This window comes from Lagopus leucura, unplaced genomic scaffold (assembly GCF_019238085.1).
Source record: "Lagopus leucura isolate 7727_CA_CO unplaced genomic scaffold, USGS_WTPT01 Super-Scaffold_73, whole genome shotgun sequence".
In the NCBI taxonomy this organism is placed as follows: domain Eukaryota; kingdom Metazoa; phylum Chordata; class Aves; order Galliformes; family Phasianidae; genus Lagopus; species Lagopus leucura.
The window spans coordinates 12,570,918-12,590,093 of NW_024962252.1; the positions used below are offsets into that span (position 1 = coordinate 12,570,918).

Below are 19,176 nucleotides of genomic sequence, written 5' to 3' on the forward strand. Positions count from 1 at the left end.
AAAAAAAAAAAAAAAAAAAAGGTGGAAAGAGAAAACTGCTCATCTTCTGATTCTTTGATAATCAGAATAAATCAAAACCTATAGTGAGTTCATATTAAATACAAAAGATGAAATTGGTGGCTGGCAACCCTGTCCACAGTAGGGGGGCTGGAACTAGATAATCTTTGAGGTCTCTTCCAACTTAAACCATCCTACGATTAAATTTGAAAGGCTTCTTCTGCTCTAACAGGTGTCTTTGGGAATGATGCCCTAGACAAAAGAGTCAGTAGGAGAAGAGGTGGAAACCAGAGTTCTAACCTCCAAAAATATACAGCAGAAAAAACACTTTCATTAACAGAAAGTAACAAAAAACTTACAGGAATTATCACTAGATTAAGACCATAAAGTAAGCATTTCACATGGGGTGAGGGGGATGTAAGAGGGGAAAACTTTTCATAATAAAGAGTTAATGATGAAAACTAATGCAGACTTAAGTTTATTTTCACTGTAAAAATATTTGCTGTATTCATGCAGTGCCTTTGACCTACAAAAATATTTTTACAGTGGAAATAGCTCTGTTTTCCTGGCAACTCTACCAGAACCTCTATAAGCTTCTCCTGCTTGCTCCACAGAACTAAACACTGCAAAAATAAGTAGGCATAGATTTCTTTGTTGTGCAGACAGAGAAAACTTAGAAAAACAAAATGGAAACAAAAAATGCACCTGCCACATTTCCCACAACCTCTCTGTACGTTGACAATATGACAGTTATTACCTTATGAACCAGCATTAACACAAATCTAAATGCACCCCTAAACACAGGATTACTGGTTAGACAGTACTCAAGTAGATATCAGACATTACGAAAACTACCATTTCAGGGGAAGAATCTAAAGGACATAAAAATGAATGTGCATTCTGAGGAATAATAAAGAGTTCAAGCAGTCAGCTACACAGAAAAGAGGAATTTTACATTAAAAAAAAGTACATAACCATTATTGAAGACCATCAACAGGGAAACACATCATCATTCCAATTTCTGTTAAGCATTTGCCTTCATTTACAGCAGGGTAGTAATCTCCTTTACTCTATCTAAACCAAAGAGATGCAGCAGTCCTCAAATTTATCCCATTGTGAAGCAATGTTTAATGCAACTTTCCTCTAATCTCAATTTCACATTTAAGGCAAATGCTCGATATGAGTCATACTGAAATCAATTTTGGCCTCAGCACGAACAGAAGTTAAACTGATTAATGCATTTCTGTTCTGTGCATGAAGGCTTAGAGACTTTCAATGCGTGCATAAACATACAGCAAGCTACCAAAAACTAAGACATTAACAAACATTTTTATCTTGACATATATTTTTTTAATGTATTTTATACATATATTTACTCTTCCATTTAAAATTCACTTGAACAGTCACTGTGTATGATTGTAGGATGCAACCAAGTTAACATTCTATCTTCTGAACATTGATTCTTGTAGCACATATGTGAGTTTAGTATAGAAGATGATAATCATAATGATTATCATAATTATGCACAGGAATTGCTTTCCACTGGGTAACAGAAATGAAGAAGACAGCTCCATCAGGTCATCATCTTATGACAGTATTTGTAAGACAATGGAAGAAAAATCCCTCCTTTCTATTTCTGCAGCTCCTGGATTAAACCATTCTCAATCTGCTCTGAAGCTACAAAATCATACAGAATCTCTATCCTTGAGTTTCTCCCTACTAGAGAACAAATACACTTCTGCTTCTACTAGCCTGATCATTCTGCAAAGTCATACTGCTCAGTCCCACTCTGAAGGTGCTATGAGACCATGTTAGGTCCACCTGTTTTTGCAGCACCTGATACTGTGTTTGCAGTATCAGTAGAGACCATTTGACAAAAGTCTGAAAAAATACTGGAATTAGATAGTTAACATCAGTACAACGTGAACAGCTACGTGCAGTTCAAGAACTTCTTTCACTTAAAATAAAATCAAGCTGCTTGTGCTGGGATGATTTTATGTTTTCATCCTGTTATTCTTTCAATTTATTGTCTCATTCTTTTTAATTCCCTCTCCCTATGCATTTTAACATTTTAGACTCTTCTCCTTCTACTGAAATCTTTTCATTAGCCAAATGTACATATTATCAATTATTTTCACTAAGGTGCTTTCATTCTCTCTCAGCTGTTTCAAGGAAAATGACCAGATGCTTTTGGACACTCTGCTTTAGCTTAACTATCCCATTCTCAAGTTTCCAAGGCTCATCTTTAAAAAAAAAAAAAAAACAAGCTATGCGACAGTGACTGAAATAGTCAGTGATTAGCCTGAGTACCATTAGCTTTCATAATGACAAATAATGCTGTTTGTAAGCACTGACAAATAGCAAATGCAGAACCACCAGAGGATCACAACAACAGACTTTTCCTAGTAATTTTTTTTAATAGTAAAGCCTTAAATATCTGGAGCTGTACTGTGCTCAGTCCTGTTTGCGTTGTTATGTAATAGAGATTAGCATCAGGAAAGGTCAGCAGAAAGCAACGGACTAATTGAGGGATTTTTTAAAAAAAAAAGTTAAAAAAACATGCAGTTTTTGAAAGTGAAGAAAGTAAATATGACCTTACATAGTCTGGCAAAATTCTGCAGGGATCAGAAACAAAAGACAATGACAAAACTACTTGATCTTTTCATCAGAAGAACCAGTGGCATAATCTCAAGCTAACTAAAGGTCAAGCCCTTGAGGAATATCCCACATTCAGAGAGTAGTTAAGTGAAGTAAGTTATGTGCATTTATTTTAGTGTCTGAATGATTTACATAGATGGAGACATTTATTTCTGATCCCTCCAGAATCATAGTGGAAACAAACTCTTTTTTTTTTTTTTGTTAGTTTTTTTTTTTGTTGAAAACTGAGATGAACTTTTATCAAAGTTAAGGATTTCACTAAGAAACCTGTCTCTGACTTAAGAATGTTTCAAGGGTATGTTTAGGTATGTTTATCTCTGCAGATATCACCAACAATATTATTTATTAATCTTGGGTCTGAGTGCCTTAGTCCTGATTCGGGACTCTGTGGTTTTTAATTCAAGAACAGAATCTTTTTGTGATGGGAAACAGGTACTCTACATCTTTTTGGGCTTGCTAAATAAAAATGTAACTCCTTGCAGAAAAAAAGCATCACAGATTACTAGATTAAGTCCATTTTAAAAGAGTATTCAACAAATGTTTTGAAAAATGCCCCAAATACTAAACATATTAAACACCTGAAGGTAGGAATTTCAACAGAGGAAGCGTTCCAATGCTTCCCAGTTATACTTCCAATCAAACTTAATAACATGAAATTAATTAACCTCAACTGGAAGATTTAGGTACCTTTAGAGTTCTTTGAAAAACTGCATACAGCATTTATTATTTGATGCTTATCTATGCACTGGTCAAATTACTTCTGTGAATATAATGGTTAGGGCTAAACACAGCATGAGTATGAACAAGAAAGAAAATATACTCTCTTCTACCTGTCGTGCTTTATGTGCTGTCTCAATGCCATGATTTCTTAGACAGCTTAAAGCCCTTGTATCTGGGGAGCGCCCCACGTTCCAGTCTGAAACAGCAGCACTGTCTGTCATCCACTGCAAGAACAAAACAAATACATACACACATTTAAAGAAAATGAAAGTACAGTACCTGCCTGGCAATATGATTCATGGTAATGCCATGCTTCTTCATGCAAGTCTGTCCTCGATAGTCAGGAGGGTTTCCTATTTCATAGGTAGATGTCGCTGCACTGTCTATCCTCCACTACAGAAAAACAAATTTATGTTTTTATGTTTCCTTTCTCACTTCTTACATTTGTACTAACTGGATAGAATACAGTCGTTTCATAGACAGGAACAGAAATAAACAGCTTACCTTATTTTCAACTTTCTCATCAGTTACAAGTTTTCTAAAAACTGCTTCAGCTATTGGAGAGCGGCATATGTTTCCTACAGAAACAGGAGATCAAAGTTAAAAACAATTTCAGTAATTGTGTGGACTTGCCAGCACAGCTCTGATGAAAGATTTTTGTTTATTCGGATAGAATGTGAATTGCCTATTGCAACCCAGAAGATTCTGCAAAAGTGGAAACACAATATCCACCTGTGTCCTGAAATGCATATTATTCACTGAGAATGTACACTTTGCTAAAATAAGTAGGAAGGCAACTCCTCCCATACAAAGGCTCTCTGATCAGAAAAGATCACGAAAAATTACAAACGTTAAATGGGAGCAAATATTCTTCCTACATGCTAGTAAATTTCAGCTAATGCTTTACTCTATAAATATTTGCCTCGAGTATTTACATTATTACCTACCTATTAACAGAAAACTTTCGGACAATTCCAAAACACAAATGCCACTACTATGGAACTAATATAGAGAAAAGGCTGAACAATGTGCATGCATCCTGATCACTGAAGGGAAGTAACTGCATGCCAAAATGAACCCCTACCAAGAATAGCTTCCAAATACTAACAGCACACCAACTCGCCAACTTCAAAAGAGAACTCAATTACACAGAAGTGAATCACAGAACTGTAGGGGTTGGAAGAGACCTCCAAAAATCGAGTTCAACTCCTCTGCCAAAGCAGGCCCCTACAGCAGGCTGCACAGGTTGGTGCCCAGGGAGGTCTTGAACGTCTCCAGAGAAGGGGACTCCACAACCCCCCTGGGCAGCGTATTCCTGTGCTCCGTCACCCTCACAGTGAAGAAGTTCTTTTGCCGTATTGGTGCAGAATTTCCTATGCTTCAGTTTATGGCCATTTCCCCTTGTCCTGTTCCCACAGACCACTGAAAAAAGGTTGGCCACGTCCCTTTGCCTCCCACACTTAAGATATTTACAAACATTAATAAGATCCCTATGTTTATGAACATTCAGGAAAAGTATTCCAGATGTTTGTGAGGTCCAAAATATGAAAGATTAGTAATGAAAAGTAACTGATAGCAAAGTTGAAGTACCATCAATCAGCCAACAGTCAAGGCTGTTTACTGTATAAATGTAATGAGTCTTGCCTTCAAACAGCCTCAGACTACACTAGCCACTTGATCTGACCTTATTTTCAGCAAGATCTATTTCAACAGAGAAATAGTGCCCAATTACAAACTAGAAATAATAGGTCTATAGTATTTCTCCTTCACTGCTAAGCCTGTATATAACATGCACTTAAATCTTCTGGACCTGCATGCAAAAATACATTCTCTTTGGGGAAAAAACAAATACCTCAACAGCAAATAAATAAATCTACTGAACTGTCACTCAAACTGTCAGCATCTTTTCATCCTATATCTATTCTCCTTTCACATGAGAAACGAGACATTTATAGCTGACACATTATCCACATGCACAGTAAGGATACAAACCTCCACTTTCCACCAAACAGAATGTATGACTTCATTCACCTCTGATTTTTGAGAAGTATAAGATACCACAAATGGTAGAAGTCAATTCTACATCTTTAAAAAGAAAAATAAATCACCACGATCACCATTCTACTACAAATGAAATTCTTACTGTTTGAAATCTGGAAATGAAATGCCCACAAATAGAACTACATTGCTGGCAGCACAACATTCACAGATCAAGTACTTAGCAAAATATCAAACTGGAGATTTCACTACTGAAGAGGAAGAAGCTGCTATGGTCTGAGCATTTAATAAGTTGCTGTCAATCATGCCAACCACTAAAAAAAAACAAGTGGGAAACAAGCCACTTAGGTATGAGTTTCAGAGAACATCAAATCACTAAATGGGCAAAAGCAACTGGCTAACCAATGGGAAAACAACTGTGCTGAAACATAAAATGAATTTTGATAGCAGCAGATCTTTTTCCAGGGGAAAACATACAATTTCTTTTACTTGAAACTAGTTTACCCAAAGAAACTAAAAAATAGGTCTTGAAAGAATAAATAAAAGAGGAAAAATATTTTTATTCATGAGACAAGATAATATTTATTATAAAAGATGTTAAAGAACGTAGTAAGTTAAAAATTTTAATTCAATGAATTAAATAGTATCATTTTAATAGGAAACAGACAGAATGTGTAACATACATCATAAGTAAGAAAAGAACCTTCAAAGCCAGTGAGTCGAGTCCTCTGATATCACAGGCATTTACAGCATCATTTCTCTTATTAAATCATCAGGCTCTCTTTTAAAAGCATTTCCTATCTTCGAGGATACTCCAGAAACTCATTTCTCGTGAGTAACCAGAAACATTCAAATTCCCACTTAGTATTTATCCATGGAAGTCAATGCTTATCTGATCTTGGTTAACATCATCCTGTAACTTAAAAGTCTTCCCCTCCTTCAACAGATACAGAACCATTGTCAAGCACAGTTACACTAAACTAAACAAACGAAGCTTCTGGTTTCCTCAAGAAATGAATTTAGCCTTACCTAATGACTAGAGTTAAGCCAATTTATTTAAATTCAATAAATTTGAATTTTGAATTCCTGAATACTCACAAATAAAACCAACGAATATATTCCAGGAAAAATTTTACCAAAAAAAGTTCCAAAATTTTTATACAGCTCTTTTGAAAATAACCTAAGATGACTTCCTATCACCATTTATGGCTCCTTCATGAGTATCAAATTTATGATCACAATCTCATACTTCCAACTTGCCCCTCTTTTTTCTCTTTCTTCAAACTACCTTTAAGTCTTGTTTCTGAACTTAAATTCTGTTTCCATTACACCAGCTGTTAAGGCCATTTACCTCTTGTATTATTCTCTGTGTGAATGATACCACACAACTCTGAATGAACAGTGAACTTCATTACTACGCTTAATACTTTATTAATAATAATTAACATAACATTACTAGTCCTAATTAATTAACTAGCTAACTAACTTCAATTGCACAATCACTAGTGGAACCTTTTGTTGAACACCTTCATAGTCACGCTTTCTCACTCATTTTCTAGAAATAAGAGATCCACCGATGGTTATCAAAACCAATGTTGGGTATGAGTTCTTATTCCAGACCATGCATTAATCTTTGATTTACTCTCGAACAGAAATATAAGTGTCATTTATCTCAACATGAAAGACAACTTGATTGCCTTTCAGCTCATCTCTACATACTGCTGATCTTGTCATCCACTCAGTCTTCCAATCTGTTTTGTATTTTCATTGTTCCTTATTCAGCTCTCTAACTCTTTCACACTCTTTGTCTTCCCAAATGACAACAGATGCTCCTCTCTTCTGTTAGAAACAGCAGAGGGAATAACAAGAGAAAGTTTTACTAGCTTTCATTCTCTCACATTTAAGAAAGTGCTTTCAACTCCCTGCATGGTCAGTTCACGTAAGTCACTATCCTACTGCTTCCTACTGTAATTTGCATCATTCAGTGACTTACCACCTGTCCCCCTCATCAGCAAGCATCTAAAATTTAACTACTCTCTGCCACTACGTACTCAAATTTCTGTCTGAATTTCATGGTTCCCTGTGCCTTATTTCTGCTCACATCTACCTGAAGACACTTTGCGTTCAATTGGATATGTAAACATACAGCTACCCTGTCACATTCCGTATGTGGGGAGAGGAGAGTTACTAAGACTGGCAAAAACTCCTCAGTATGGATTAAGGTGAAATAACAGTCAAGAACCATAAGTAAACTTTCATGGGAGATTTCTATGGAACAGTTACTTGGCAGTGGCCTGCTCACAATTACATCTGACTAAGCTGTGCAGTTTTCTGGGACTGACTGCAAGGCCTGCCATTAGAAACAAAAATCCACACACCGTATTATAAGATTGGTATTTATGAGCCATCTTCCTCTCCCCATGAGTCCAAAAGATTTCAGCAGCAACACCATCTGCAACCTGGGGCTGAGTCTGACAAATCAGTCTTTTGCCTGCATTACCTAGAAAAGCTCAGCAGTCTGTTCAGTGATTTCCTTCATTTTCTGACGGGCCTCAGCTATGGTAGAGGTGGCGTTGTGAATGGTGATACAACATTCCCTCTCTGTTAAATTCAACACTCCACATACACCATGCTCCTGTAATAGCATGTGTAAGGCTAACTGGTTTTGCAAAGTCACCTTTGATACTTGTCGAACCTGTAAATTAAGCTCTCCAGATGCACGTTCAGTCCAGTTCCTCAGTATGTGAGCCTGCCAAGTTAAATTTTCTGGAACATCTGGTGCCATTCGATAACTTCACTTGGTGCAAAGGACGTCTCTAGCTGCAGACTGACCTTTTGTATCCATGCATAATAATCAGGAACATAGACCCCTATAATACATTCCTGAGCATGTGTAGGATTGTTTAGGCTACTTGGTATGATTGATGGGGTGTGTGGTGCCTGGCCTGCTAACAATTTGTATACACCAGCTTGCATCCCAGTATAAATTATATTAGTGTTCAAAATATCCACCCTCATGAGGAGAACCCCACCATGGCACAATGGTGCAAGGAATAGAAGTGGTATTTTCCTGTATTATGGTCAAGTTAACTATCAGTGATGGATAATGCGTTTGATTCTACAAATGATTCCAAGCAGAATTGCTTGGGATTTGATACAAGGCTCTTTCACGCTTTACTCAGGTCTTGTTTATCATCCACGGCTGCCCTTCCTTCTGATCAAGAAAAGGGGACTTAACCACTCCCCATGTAGCGTTTCCCTACGTTAAGATTATCCAATTCTTTTGTTAATATCCCCCCAAAATCTACCCAATTCAGAGTGAATTTAATACCTTCAAACATGGAATCAGGGAGAGCAACACATATTCCTTGATTTGTGCAATTCCAGATACACATAAATCCTTGTATCAATTCCAAAGCTAGGTTCCCCCTCCTACAGCAATCCTATTATTCTAATGCTAACTGAGAAAAAGCATTCCAATCCATTTTTCCCTAGTAAACTACAAAAAAAAAGCCAAATAAAATTAAGCTAACGATAATGATCCATTCAATGACAGAAAATGTAAGTCCTACGACAGGTTTCTAACAACCTGAAAGATATGTAATATATTAAAAGCAAATGGTTTAAAAGATTGAACGTGCCTTCAGGTAAGGACCCAATGGTCCTTCCCATGTCCACCAGTGGCCACTCAAGCATAAAGGTTATGGGGAGTTCTTAGGGTCAGAGGTACTTGTCCTACCGCTGACATATCCATTAGGATGGGCTGTCCTGGGTAGTATGGAATGACTTCACAATATGTTTTCCTTTCCCAGGATGCAGGGATGGGGTTTTAGGGCAGAACACAATGAGGCACAGGCAGCCATTAATTCCACAATGGCTGTAACCTTTGTTACTGTGTTGGTCACCTGCTGCACCCGCATAGGCTCATGGGATCTTAAAACCAGTTTCAAGAAGCCACTGGTACATTCAATAATACCACTGTGTATGCCTGGAGATAGCATGGAATACATAAAATTCACTGGATCCCTTCATCCTGTGCCCACTCTCGAACCACTGCAGCAGTGAGGATGCTTCTGTTATCCAACTGAATGGACTTAGGTTTAGGCAAATAGCTAAATCACAATTTCAAACTCCTGATAGTATTATCTCTTGTTGCCTATCAGACTGCCTGAGCCTGGGTTAGCTTTGATGCTATCTCAACTGATTTTAAGACCTTAGAAGGTAATCTAAAAATGACTGGCTATTGTAATACGATCTTTTCAACTTTCTGTATCACTAGGTTAACCACAAAATGTCCCTTTCCCAGCCTGAATAACGTTTCTCTCCGTTTTTGAAGAAGTGAATAGAACCCAAAAGGCCTGCAGACTCACTCTGCCACATACGTGTTTCACGATCTAAATGGAGTTTTGCAATCAATAATGTGGAACAGATCAGTTGGGTGTACTGAATCAAGAGCTTGGTATACACTGCTTCAACGGTTATCAACTTTAAGACCTCCTCGTGAATGGAGGTTCATTCCCAGCTGGCACTTGCAAGTTAAATCGTATAAGGAATAGACTATGATGGAAAAATCTCATGTGATTCCTCCAAAATACTAGTAAGCCTTGAGCATTCAGTAACTCTTTCTTATTTTTCATCATGTTCAAAGGGAACACATTGTTCCTTCCCTCCATCAGATGCCCAAAAACTTTACTTCTGAAGATAGAAGTAGTACTTTCTGTTGGAATTTGAAGTACTACTTCAGTTTGGGCACCTGAGCAATATATCATCCATACATCGTATACTCAGATTCCCTCTTTTGTGAGTAATTTGTGCAAGTTTTTGCGATAATGCATTGTGAACTGTGCTTGGCAAATGGCAATAGCCCTGAAGGAAGACATGTAAAAGTAAATTGCATCTTTCCAGGTGAAGGCAAGATAGTCTCTATCTGCTTCCCATAAGTGGAACAAAAAACGCACACATTTCACACCAATGGTTGCTAGAAGCTGATGAGCTTGCTCCTGTATGGTTACAACCAGTTCGGCTATGCTAAGTACCATGGCAGTTAAGGGGCCTGCATTAGCATTCAGCCTGCATTAATCAATGGCCAGTCTCTATTTCCCATTACATTTAAGGACCAGCCATACCAGGGAACTGTAGGCAGCGTGCACTGAGACAATTACTTCCTTTTTCTTTAATTCTGGTATCACTGGGGTGACTTCCTTATGCTTTCAGAGGAAGAGGGTATGGTTGTACATTCACTATCTTAGAGAAGAGCAATTTGGGTGCATTTTGGAGCAGTTGCACAGATGCTGTGGAGAGATCAAATATCCACTGCTTTCCTTCCATTCTAACCACACACACCCCAGGATGTTTGTCAGCAAAGCTCCTAATATCATAATAGTATCAGTTGCGGTTTCATCTCCAGGCAACCAGCACTTAACCTGAGCAGTCAACTGAGGTTCAGAATTCACAAATACATCTGTTTTTTAAGAGCAACTACGCCATTGCAGTTAGCGACATCAATCCTAAATGCTAATACTTGATAATCCCTGCCCACTAGAAATGTTAACTGGGGTTTTAAGAGGACCAAGGGGGAAACTAATCAGCAAGTCTCCCTCATCACTTTCCATGAGGCTCTATAAGTGAATTGTGAATTCAACAGCTGATCCCCAGCTCACTCACTGGGGACAGCAAACATAGTTTCCCATCCTAAGATAAGTCCTTTTCACATGCAGTAGGCGTCTCAAAGCCAGTTACTGTTACATCATTTAGTCAGGGCTCCTTCCTTCTACTTCCCACAAGGGGTTCTGCTCACTGCTAGGGTCCACTGTCGTTTACCTTGCAATACTCAGATAAGACTTTCTAATGCTGCTGTATACGGACATCCATGAAATCTTGAGGGACTCCTTTCTCCATTCTTTCAGCCCATAATATACTTCTCCTTGCACCCAGAGGTGCAGGGAAGGGGACAATTTTCCTGCTGTTCTACTCTTCTGACGGCAAGTTTAGACCTAGTAACTCCACCCCTAAGACCCACTCTCCCACCATAATTTACTAACTCTTAGGGTATTTCTTCGCATGTCACAGGTTCTCCTCGTTGGGCCCCACCTCCCTCCTCATTGAGCAAATGCATCCCACAAATGGTCTTGTAACTATATTGCATATAATTTCAAATAATCAGGTAGACCTCAATTCAGGGGAGTCATTCCATTGGAATTAACAACTGATAACATCTGGGAAGGCTGCTGACACACTGAACATCCATCATGCATTAACTGAACACAAGCTGCCTTCTGCAAACTTCTGGTCAAAGTTTATAGTTATAGTTGATCAATACACGCTGGATCCCTCTTTCTAAGCGGTCCAGGCCTCCTGCCCAATAGGCAACTCATTGAGTTGATGACCACAGCTCTGCTGGGTCATCAGTAGTTAAGAAAATTCCAGGTCCCAAGCCTCATCCTCTGCTAGTAAAACTCAATCACTACTGGTCAGTGACACCCTCCACATCAGTCTCAAGCTAGTGAATTTTTTCCCAGCTTTTCAAAATTCCAGTCACCGTGAATGGCGCCATTCAGGTAATAACTTCCAGGGGTCTCCAACTCTGGCCATTATCAGTAGTCTGCATTTTAATTAATGGCCTCATCACTGCTTCTGCATTCTCAGGATAAAATATCTCCCAACTCATTTTAAACTACTTAATTGGCATACAGGTTTTGAATCCAGCCTCCGTTTGTCAGCTGATTTATCAACGCTTGAAAATTTTTGTTCACTATCTGAAACAGAATCAAGGTCTGTCCTACCTGGAGCTCCTTGTCATCTCCCTTCCTCTAATTTGGACTGAAAAATTTAATCTGTCCAATGTGTATGACAGAGCCACAGGGAGTTGCTGAGTGGTATTAAGTGGTATTACATTCAGCGATTAGTTTGCTCTGCTGGGTTTTTATTTGTTCTTGCAAGGATTTAACATTTTATCAGGTATGTCCCCTTCCAGGCCTTCACTGATGCTGCTCCCAGCGCAGCATACACTATGGCTTTTCCTTTTCCTGGTCACACTCTTCATTCTTTCACATGTGCTGTAATCCTATCTGCCACAGCATTTGGATCATGTCTAATAATATCACAGAATCATATCATAAAGCCATAGAATGGCCTGGGTTGAAAAGGACCACAATGATCACCTAGTTTCAATCCCTCTACTACATGCAGAGTCACCAATCACCAGACCAGGCGGCCCACAGCCACATCCAGCCTGACCTTGAATATAAATATGAGCCCATGCTATTCCTACGGAGGTGAGGCAAATGTTATATTACTTAAATTTTTCAAAAACAGGGAGCAGTTAAGCACCACCATTTCCTGGTCAGTCACAGCTTGCCACTGCCTGTACCTTTCCCAGCTTATAGCTGAGAGGCCAATTCCCAGCTCTCTTCACTCACACCTACTGGGCAGAGTGTTTGTGCTAAGTGATACCTTTCAACACTGAGGGGATCCTGTCCGTGACACCAATTAATGATTAATTATTCTCAGTTATCACCTACAGGGTCATTATACCTTTCTCAGTAAACTTAAAACTTCCCATTCTCTTTTTCTCCAAAAATATCTTTAATTCTTGTTGTCAGCTTGCCCTGTTGTTGTCAGAACCCTTGTTCTGGCAGCTGTTTATGATGAATATGTGACAGAATCACACAATCACCAAGGTTGGAAATGACCTACAAGATCATCCAGTCCAACCATCCACCTATCACCAACAGTTCTCACTAAACCATGTCCCTCAACAGAATGTCCGAACATTCCTTGAACACCTCCAGGTCGGTGACTCCACCACCTCCCTGGGCAGCCCATTCCAGTGGCTGACCACTCTTTCACAGAAGTAGTATTTCCTAACTTCCAGCCTAAATCTCCTCTGGCGCAGCTTGAAGCCATTCCCTCTAGTCCTATCACCAGTTACACGAGAGAAGAGGGCAACCCTCAGCTCACTACAGCTTCCCTTCAGGAAGTTATAGAGAGCAATAAGGTCTCCCCTGAGCCTCCTCTTCTCCAGAACGAACATTCCTAGCTCCCTCAGCTGCTCCTCATAAGGCCTGTGCTCCAGACCCCTCACCAGCTTTGTTGCCCTTCTTTGAACCCCTTCCAGGGCCTCAATGTCTTTCTTGCAGTGAGGGGCCCAAACCTGGACACAGTACTCGAGGTGCGGCCTCACCAGAGCTGAGTACAGGGGGACAATCACTGCTCTGCTCCTGCTGGCAACACCATTTCTGATGCAAGTCAGGATGCCACTGGCTTTCTTGGCCACCCGGGCACACTGCTGGCTCATGTTCAGCTGAGCATCAATCAATACCTAAGGGCCATTTCCTCTACACAGTCTTACAGCCACTCTGCACCCCAAGCCGTGCAGGGGGCTGTCGTAGCCAAAGTGGCATTTGGTCTTGTTAAACCTCATCCCATTGGCTTCAGCCCAGCTATCCAGCCTGTCCAGATCCCTCTATAGGGCCTCGCTACCCCCAGGCAGATCGACACTTCCAGCCAACTTGGTGTCATAAATGTCTTGGTGTCACTTCAATGTTTTACCAAAGCTATTGCTTTCCTATTGGCCACATTTAAAAGCAAATACTGTGGGTTGTGAAAACTGAACCAGAAAGCTCAACTCACTCTAACTATAGCATAGTTTTCTCATAGCCAATACATTCACTGTCATTTTATAATAGATTTTATGCAATCTCTGATGGCAATATTCACACTCTGTAAATCTCAGCAAACATAACTTCTTGAGAATGCTACCAAAATCACTTTGTTTAACCGTTTATACAGCAACTGTTCTTCCACACACAGAGATCAGTAAGCCAGCTCCTGGTCTAAGATGTCCATACAGCCTTTTACGTTACAGTGGACAAGACAGGAAAGAGGCTTACTTACATAACATAGCATCATTCTAAATTCATTTCTAGAGCTCAGGCATTAATTAGGTACGTTGCATAAGTGTAAAAACAGTAAAGTGATTTCTGGTTCAACTCCAATTTAAATCATTTCTTTGCCTTAAATGAATGAAAAAATATTTCCTGGTGCCTTTTCATATACTGTAATTAAATATGCTCTTGGATGCTCAGTTTATTTCTTAGTGATAAGGAACTCCTATGATTAATGTAATTATCTACATTAACTAGATTATATTTTATTGTGTAATGAATAGCTGCTTATCTCATTACAAAAAAAAGTCCCAACACAGTAAACGGATACTTTTGTAACAGGCTTCTTTCAAAATAATGCAAAAAGAAAGTGTGTTTCTTCATGAAGGCACGATCTTTTGGGGATCAGTTCTCTCTGAATGGGGGAGAATATCTGAACTAATATGCTTCATTAAAAAGCAAAGAACACTACAGGTAAATGCAGTTCCAGATACCTATTTAGTGGTGCTTTTTTCAGCACCAACAATAGTTATTCTAATCAAAAGTCAGAGGAAAAAAATCTATTAAGATGCGAGTATCAGTTTCCAAGAATAATTAAAAAATATGAAACAAACTTATAGTGGAAGAAGGTACAGATTTCTTTCAAATCTTAACATACACTTGACCAGAAAAAAGAAGTCCTTTTCATGTTTAGTAGCTCTTACATCACATGCCATGTACAATTAGGCTTTTTTTTTGTTTGTTTTTTAATAACGTGGGAGCATAGAAGACGAAATTCAAAGACATTTATATTTATTTTAAAAAATTAGTGTCAGAAACATCAGTTCTTTGTGATCCATTCATCCTTCCCTCAAATTCAATATCATAGTTCAATCCACATCTAAACTACCTTTCACTAAAAACAGTTTCTCAGCTAGATTAGGAACTTGATACAGTGCAAATCACCATCATGGATGTAAAGACCCATACATGCATATAAATTTTTTTGTGACGGATACCGCTGCCTCCACAGCACACCATTTGGAGAGAAGGATGCACGTTAGATGTTTTTACACAGAGATGTTTGTCCAGACCACACGCTCCCAACATACAGCAACTGATCATTTCTTATCTAAAGAACTTCTTCCCCAGGTTATTATTATGGTTGGTTTTACTATAACGGAAATACTAGAACATATTTCACAAAACTATACTCTTCTTTTGCTATTCAACTTATTTCATTTTCTCTTATTAAAACAGATAAACAGTTTAGAAACGTTTAATCAACCACTGGTTTTGTAACAAAACTGTCAAAACATCAAGAACTAATAGGGATCACCTCTCTCCACGTTAGACTAAAACAACCAGGAAACAGACAACGTTAAAACCGCATGAGATCAGTGAGGCACACAGCTTGCCATCCCATCAGAGAGTAGAAACTTTGAGAATACACCCAACAGAGCACGGCCATACAGTCAGGTTAGCTATCAGCTGGTTGCGGGGAGCTTTGGGAAAGCAACCAAACCTTTTCTGATCCCTCCACTCTTCTGTTTTCCTAACTTCTCACGAGGCTCATGCATGATGTATGATTCTCACGTATTCATTCATTTAGTTTAAAAGCCTTTTGCCTTCACATCTCCACGTGGGCCGCTCTCCAGAGGACGGCCAGGACCGCACCGCACAACGTGCCTTCCGCCCTCCCCCGGGCTGCTCTTCTTAGCCGAGCTGCTCACAGCACTGCGAACACTCACACTGCGCTGACTCAGCGCACTCTCAGTCCCCACATCAACTTCACGCTTACCGACACCGCGTTTCACCCGTTATTCCCTACCGACGGCCCCGATCTACACAGCGGCAGCATTGTGCCGCGGCAAGAAGCGGAAGGCACCCGCTCCCTCCGCCCGGCTCCCAGCCCGCTTCAGCGACCGCTGCAGAGCCAGGCCGGGTGAGACACGCGGCTCAGGCCCGGAGCACCCCGCACTCCACCGGCTCCCCGGGCCGCCTTGCCGCACTGCTGCTACCTCCGCGGCCCGGCCCGGCCCGGCCCGGCCCGGCGCTCACCCAGGCACACGAAGAGCACAGACTTCGCTTCCCCCGCCGCCATCTTCGCTCGGGCACGACCGCGCGACGCGGGCCTGGCGCGCAGCCGCACCGCCTGGCTTTACGGCCGTAGGCGACCGCGGGTTTTGCCTGTTTTGAGAAAAGACAGTCGAGGCGGAAAAAATATATATGAAATAAATAACTTATTCTTTTTTTAAGGAAACCCTGAAAAAACTACACGGCACGAATACGCGCGCTGGGAGGCGGGCGGGCGAGCGGGCGATCGCTGCGGGCAGGCGGTGGAGGGCCGTCTCAGCCCCGCCCGCCTCACCTGCCGCAGGTGTGCCGCTCGGCGGGGCCGCCCCAGCGCTGAGTAGAGCGGGGCGAGGCCGGGGCCGGCAGCAGTGAGTATCCGTGGGGTGGGCGCTGCACCGAACCCTCGTGCCGGGCAGCGAGCCCCCGGGCCGGTTGGAGGGTCGGGGAGTGCCGGGCGGCACCAAGGGCTGCGGCCGTTCATTGGGTGTTGAGAAGTTTGGGGTTTTTTGCGATTAGAGTGGTGAGGGACTGGAGCGGGCTGCCCTGAGCGGTGCTGCGTGCTCCGGCCCTGCAGACACCCAGGTCAGGCTGGGTGGGACTGTGAGCACCTGATCTGGCTGTAGGTGTCCCTGTTCTTTGCAGGGGCGTCGGACTGGATGGCCTTTAAGGGCCCTTCTAGCTCAAACGATTCTGTGATCCCAGATCAGTTATTGCGTTTCCCACGCACCCAGCACCATGTAGGTGTGAAGAATGCGCAGCGTTGGAGCCAGACGGGGCTGTGACACCGCCTGATTATGGGCGCAGCCTCCTGAGACTGCAGGGCGAGTCTAGCTCTGTGTCCTGCTCACATGTGGCTCTGTCATGTAGCATACGCCAAGCAGCACCTTCTGCCTTTATTTCTGTGTTCTTAAAGTGTCCTGAAGTCTCGAATCAGAAATAGTTTTCTGCCTCCTACCTGTGTACTTGTATTGGTTGGGGGAAAGCTGGGATTGTGCATGGAAGTGAACACTTTGGAGCTGATGGTCTTTGCAGATCCCTTCTGTCTGAACTGTTCCAGAAGGTTTGAGCTATTAGAGAAGTCTCTGGGGAGTCAGAATCACAGCCTTTCAATATATAAAGGGGGGCTGTAAGAAAGAAGGGGACAGGCTCTTTGGCAGATTCTGTTGGGATAGGACAAGAAAAAATAGTTTCAAACTGAAAAAGAGGAGATTTAGATTGGGTATAAGGAAGAAGTTTTTTACTGTAGGTGTGGTGAGGCACTGGAGCAAGTTGCCCAGTGAGGTGGTGGATGCCCTGTCTCTGGAGACACCCATAGTCAGGCTGGATGGGACTCTGAACAACCTGATGTGGGTGTTGGTGTCCCTGTTCACTGCAGGGGAGTTGGACTAGATGACCTTTATTGGGTCCCTTCCAATGTGAACTATGATTCTATGCTTATAGGGAACAGAGATATATGCAGGAAGGGGAAATGAGGGACAGGATGATCATACAATCATGGAATGGCCTGGGTTGAAAAGGACACAATAATCATATAGTTTCAACCTCCCTGCTATGTGCTGCCCAGAGCCACAATTGGATGATGTCCGGTTTGACTGATAGAAGTGCTTTCTGTAGGAAATATCTGGAATATATATTTTGTTAAGGTACCCAAATATATATATTTTTTTCTCCTGGGTTACTACAGTAGCATATGAGGCAGCTGTGCAGTGCACAAAGTGAGGGGAGGTGGGGGGCAGCTGTAGGCTACCAGGTGCTTGTTCCCTCTGTTCTTCTGTCCCTGGTGAGATGGTAAATAGGACAGCATTTGGAATTTTGTTCTTAAAAGCTTTCTTAAAACTTTGTTTTAGTTAAACCTTTGTTGTGTAAAGGTTAATGTACTTTCTTAGAACCTTAGATTGCCTTGAAGTTTATTCTTAGTTATTTAAAATAGAGTTAGCAAAACAAAACTGCTATTCAGTTTGGGCTTTTCCTCTCTAGCATAGCATGCTAAGCCTTGTATTTAACGTGAAGGGAGACAGGCAGAACTGAATTCTTAGCTCTGCTTTAGCTTTGGTTATGCTACTTATCTCGCTTGGTGGGCAGCGCCCAACCCCTCTGGTACTGACTGTTGACACATCAAACATATTACAATAAGTGTGTTTGAAAAACTTGCAAACAGGGCTTCAGTTAGGTGGTTTCCTAAGGCTTGGCTGGCATGGTGAATAGGTGCAGTGATGTTTTGCGCAAAAGCCTGCCATTCTTGTTGCACAAATTCTTAGAAGAGTTCACTTTTTAGTCTTAGAGAACCCTCAAGGTAACTACCTTTGGTGCTTGTTGTAGAGTATTCCACTGCCTCAATATTCTTGAAAATACAGATTTTTTACTGTTTTGGTATAAACTATTGTTTCTTTACCATCTGAAAGGTGAGTCTGTTCTTGTCTTTGGCTGTTTTAAGGATTTGAGGATAGAAGAATTGTTTCATATGTGTGTGACTGACATTTAACACTTTAGATGGAGCATAATTCTTTTTCTGGCTTTTTCCAATGCCTGATCCTTCTGGGTATCCTAAACTGAAAATCTTGGTGTTGACTTGGTGTTGTAGTTCTCATACAATGTCTCCAACTTCAGTGACTAAAATCGATGATAGTTATTGATGCTAAGTTTGAATGAGTATAATGTGTTCAGTGACACTAAAAAGGGTGGGTTTTCTACTGTTGATGGATACTTTATTAGCCTAACATCAATCCTAAACTATTATGCTGAGACATACCACTATGGACAGAGGTGATTTATAGAAGATGATAATTTATACAAACTCTGTACTATATACATACTGTGCATTTTCTTTCTATTCCAATGGTATGTATGTCTGGATAGCATTGTC

General features: G+C 40.9%; 2 protein-coding genes across 3 annotated transcripts in view; one reads left to right on the forward strand and one right to left on the reverse strand.

Annotated features, from left to right (window-relative positions):
• ACP1 (acid phosphatase 1) overlaps positions 1-16,378 on the reverse strand; it is a 20,943-nt gene extending 4,565 nt beyond the window's left edge. The window contains exons 1-3 of one of the 2 annotated variants that reach the window (XM_042881330.1): positions 16,299-16,378; positions 3,880-3,953; positions 3,486-3,599 (exon numbers count right to left, since the gene is read on the reverse strand). In XM_042881330.1, coding sequence (XP_042737264.1) covers positions 3,486-3,599; positions 3,880-3,953; positions 16,299-16,341 — 231 coding nt within the window. In that variant the 5' untranslated portion in view covers positions 16,342-16,378. Of the gene's footprint in view, positions 1-3,485; positions 3,600-3,654; positions 3,769-3,879; positions 3,954-16,298 lie in introns of both variants that reach the window. The other variant, XM_042881321.1, reaches the window with a different exon arrangement.
• A 222-nt stretch (positions 16,379-16,600) lies between these two features.
• The window catches only part of SH3YL1 (SH3 and SYLF domain containing 1), a 42,101-nt gene continuing 39,525 nt past the window's right edge, over positions 16,601-19,176 (forward strand). Inside the window, exon 1 of the mRNA XM_042886588.1 lies at positions 16,601-16,681. Within this exon, the coding sequence (XP_042742522.1) occupies position 16,681 (1 nt within the window). The 5' untranslated portion in view covers positions 16,601-16,680. The remainder of the gene's footprint in view (positions 16,682-19,176) is intronic.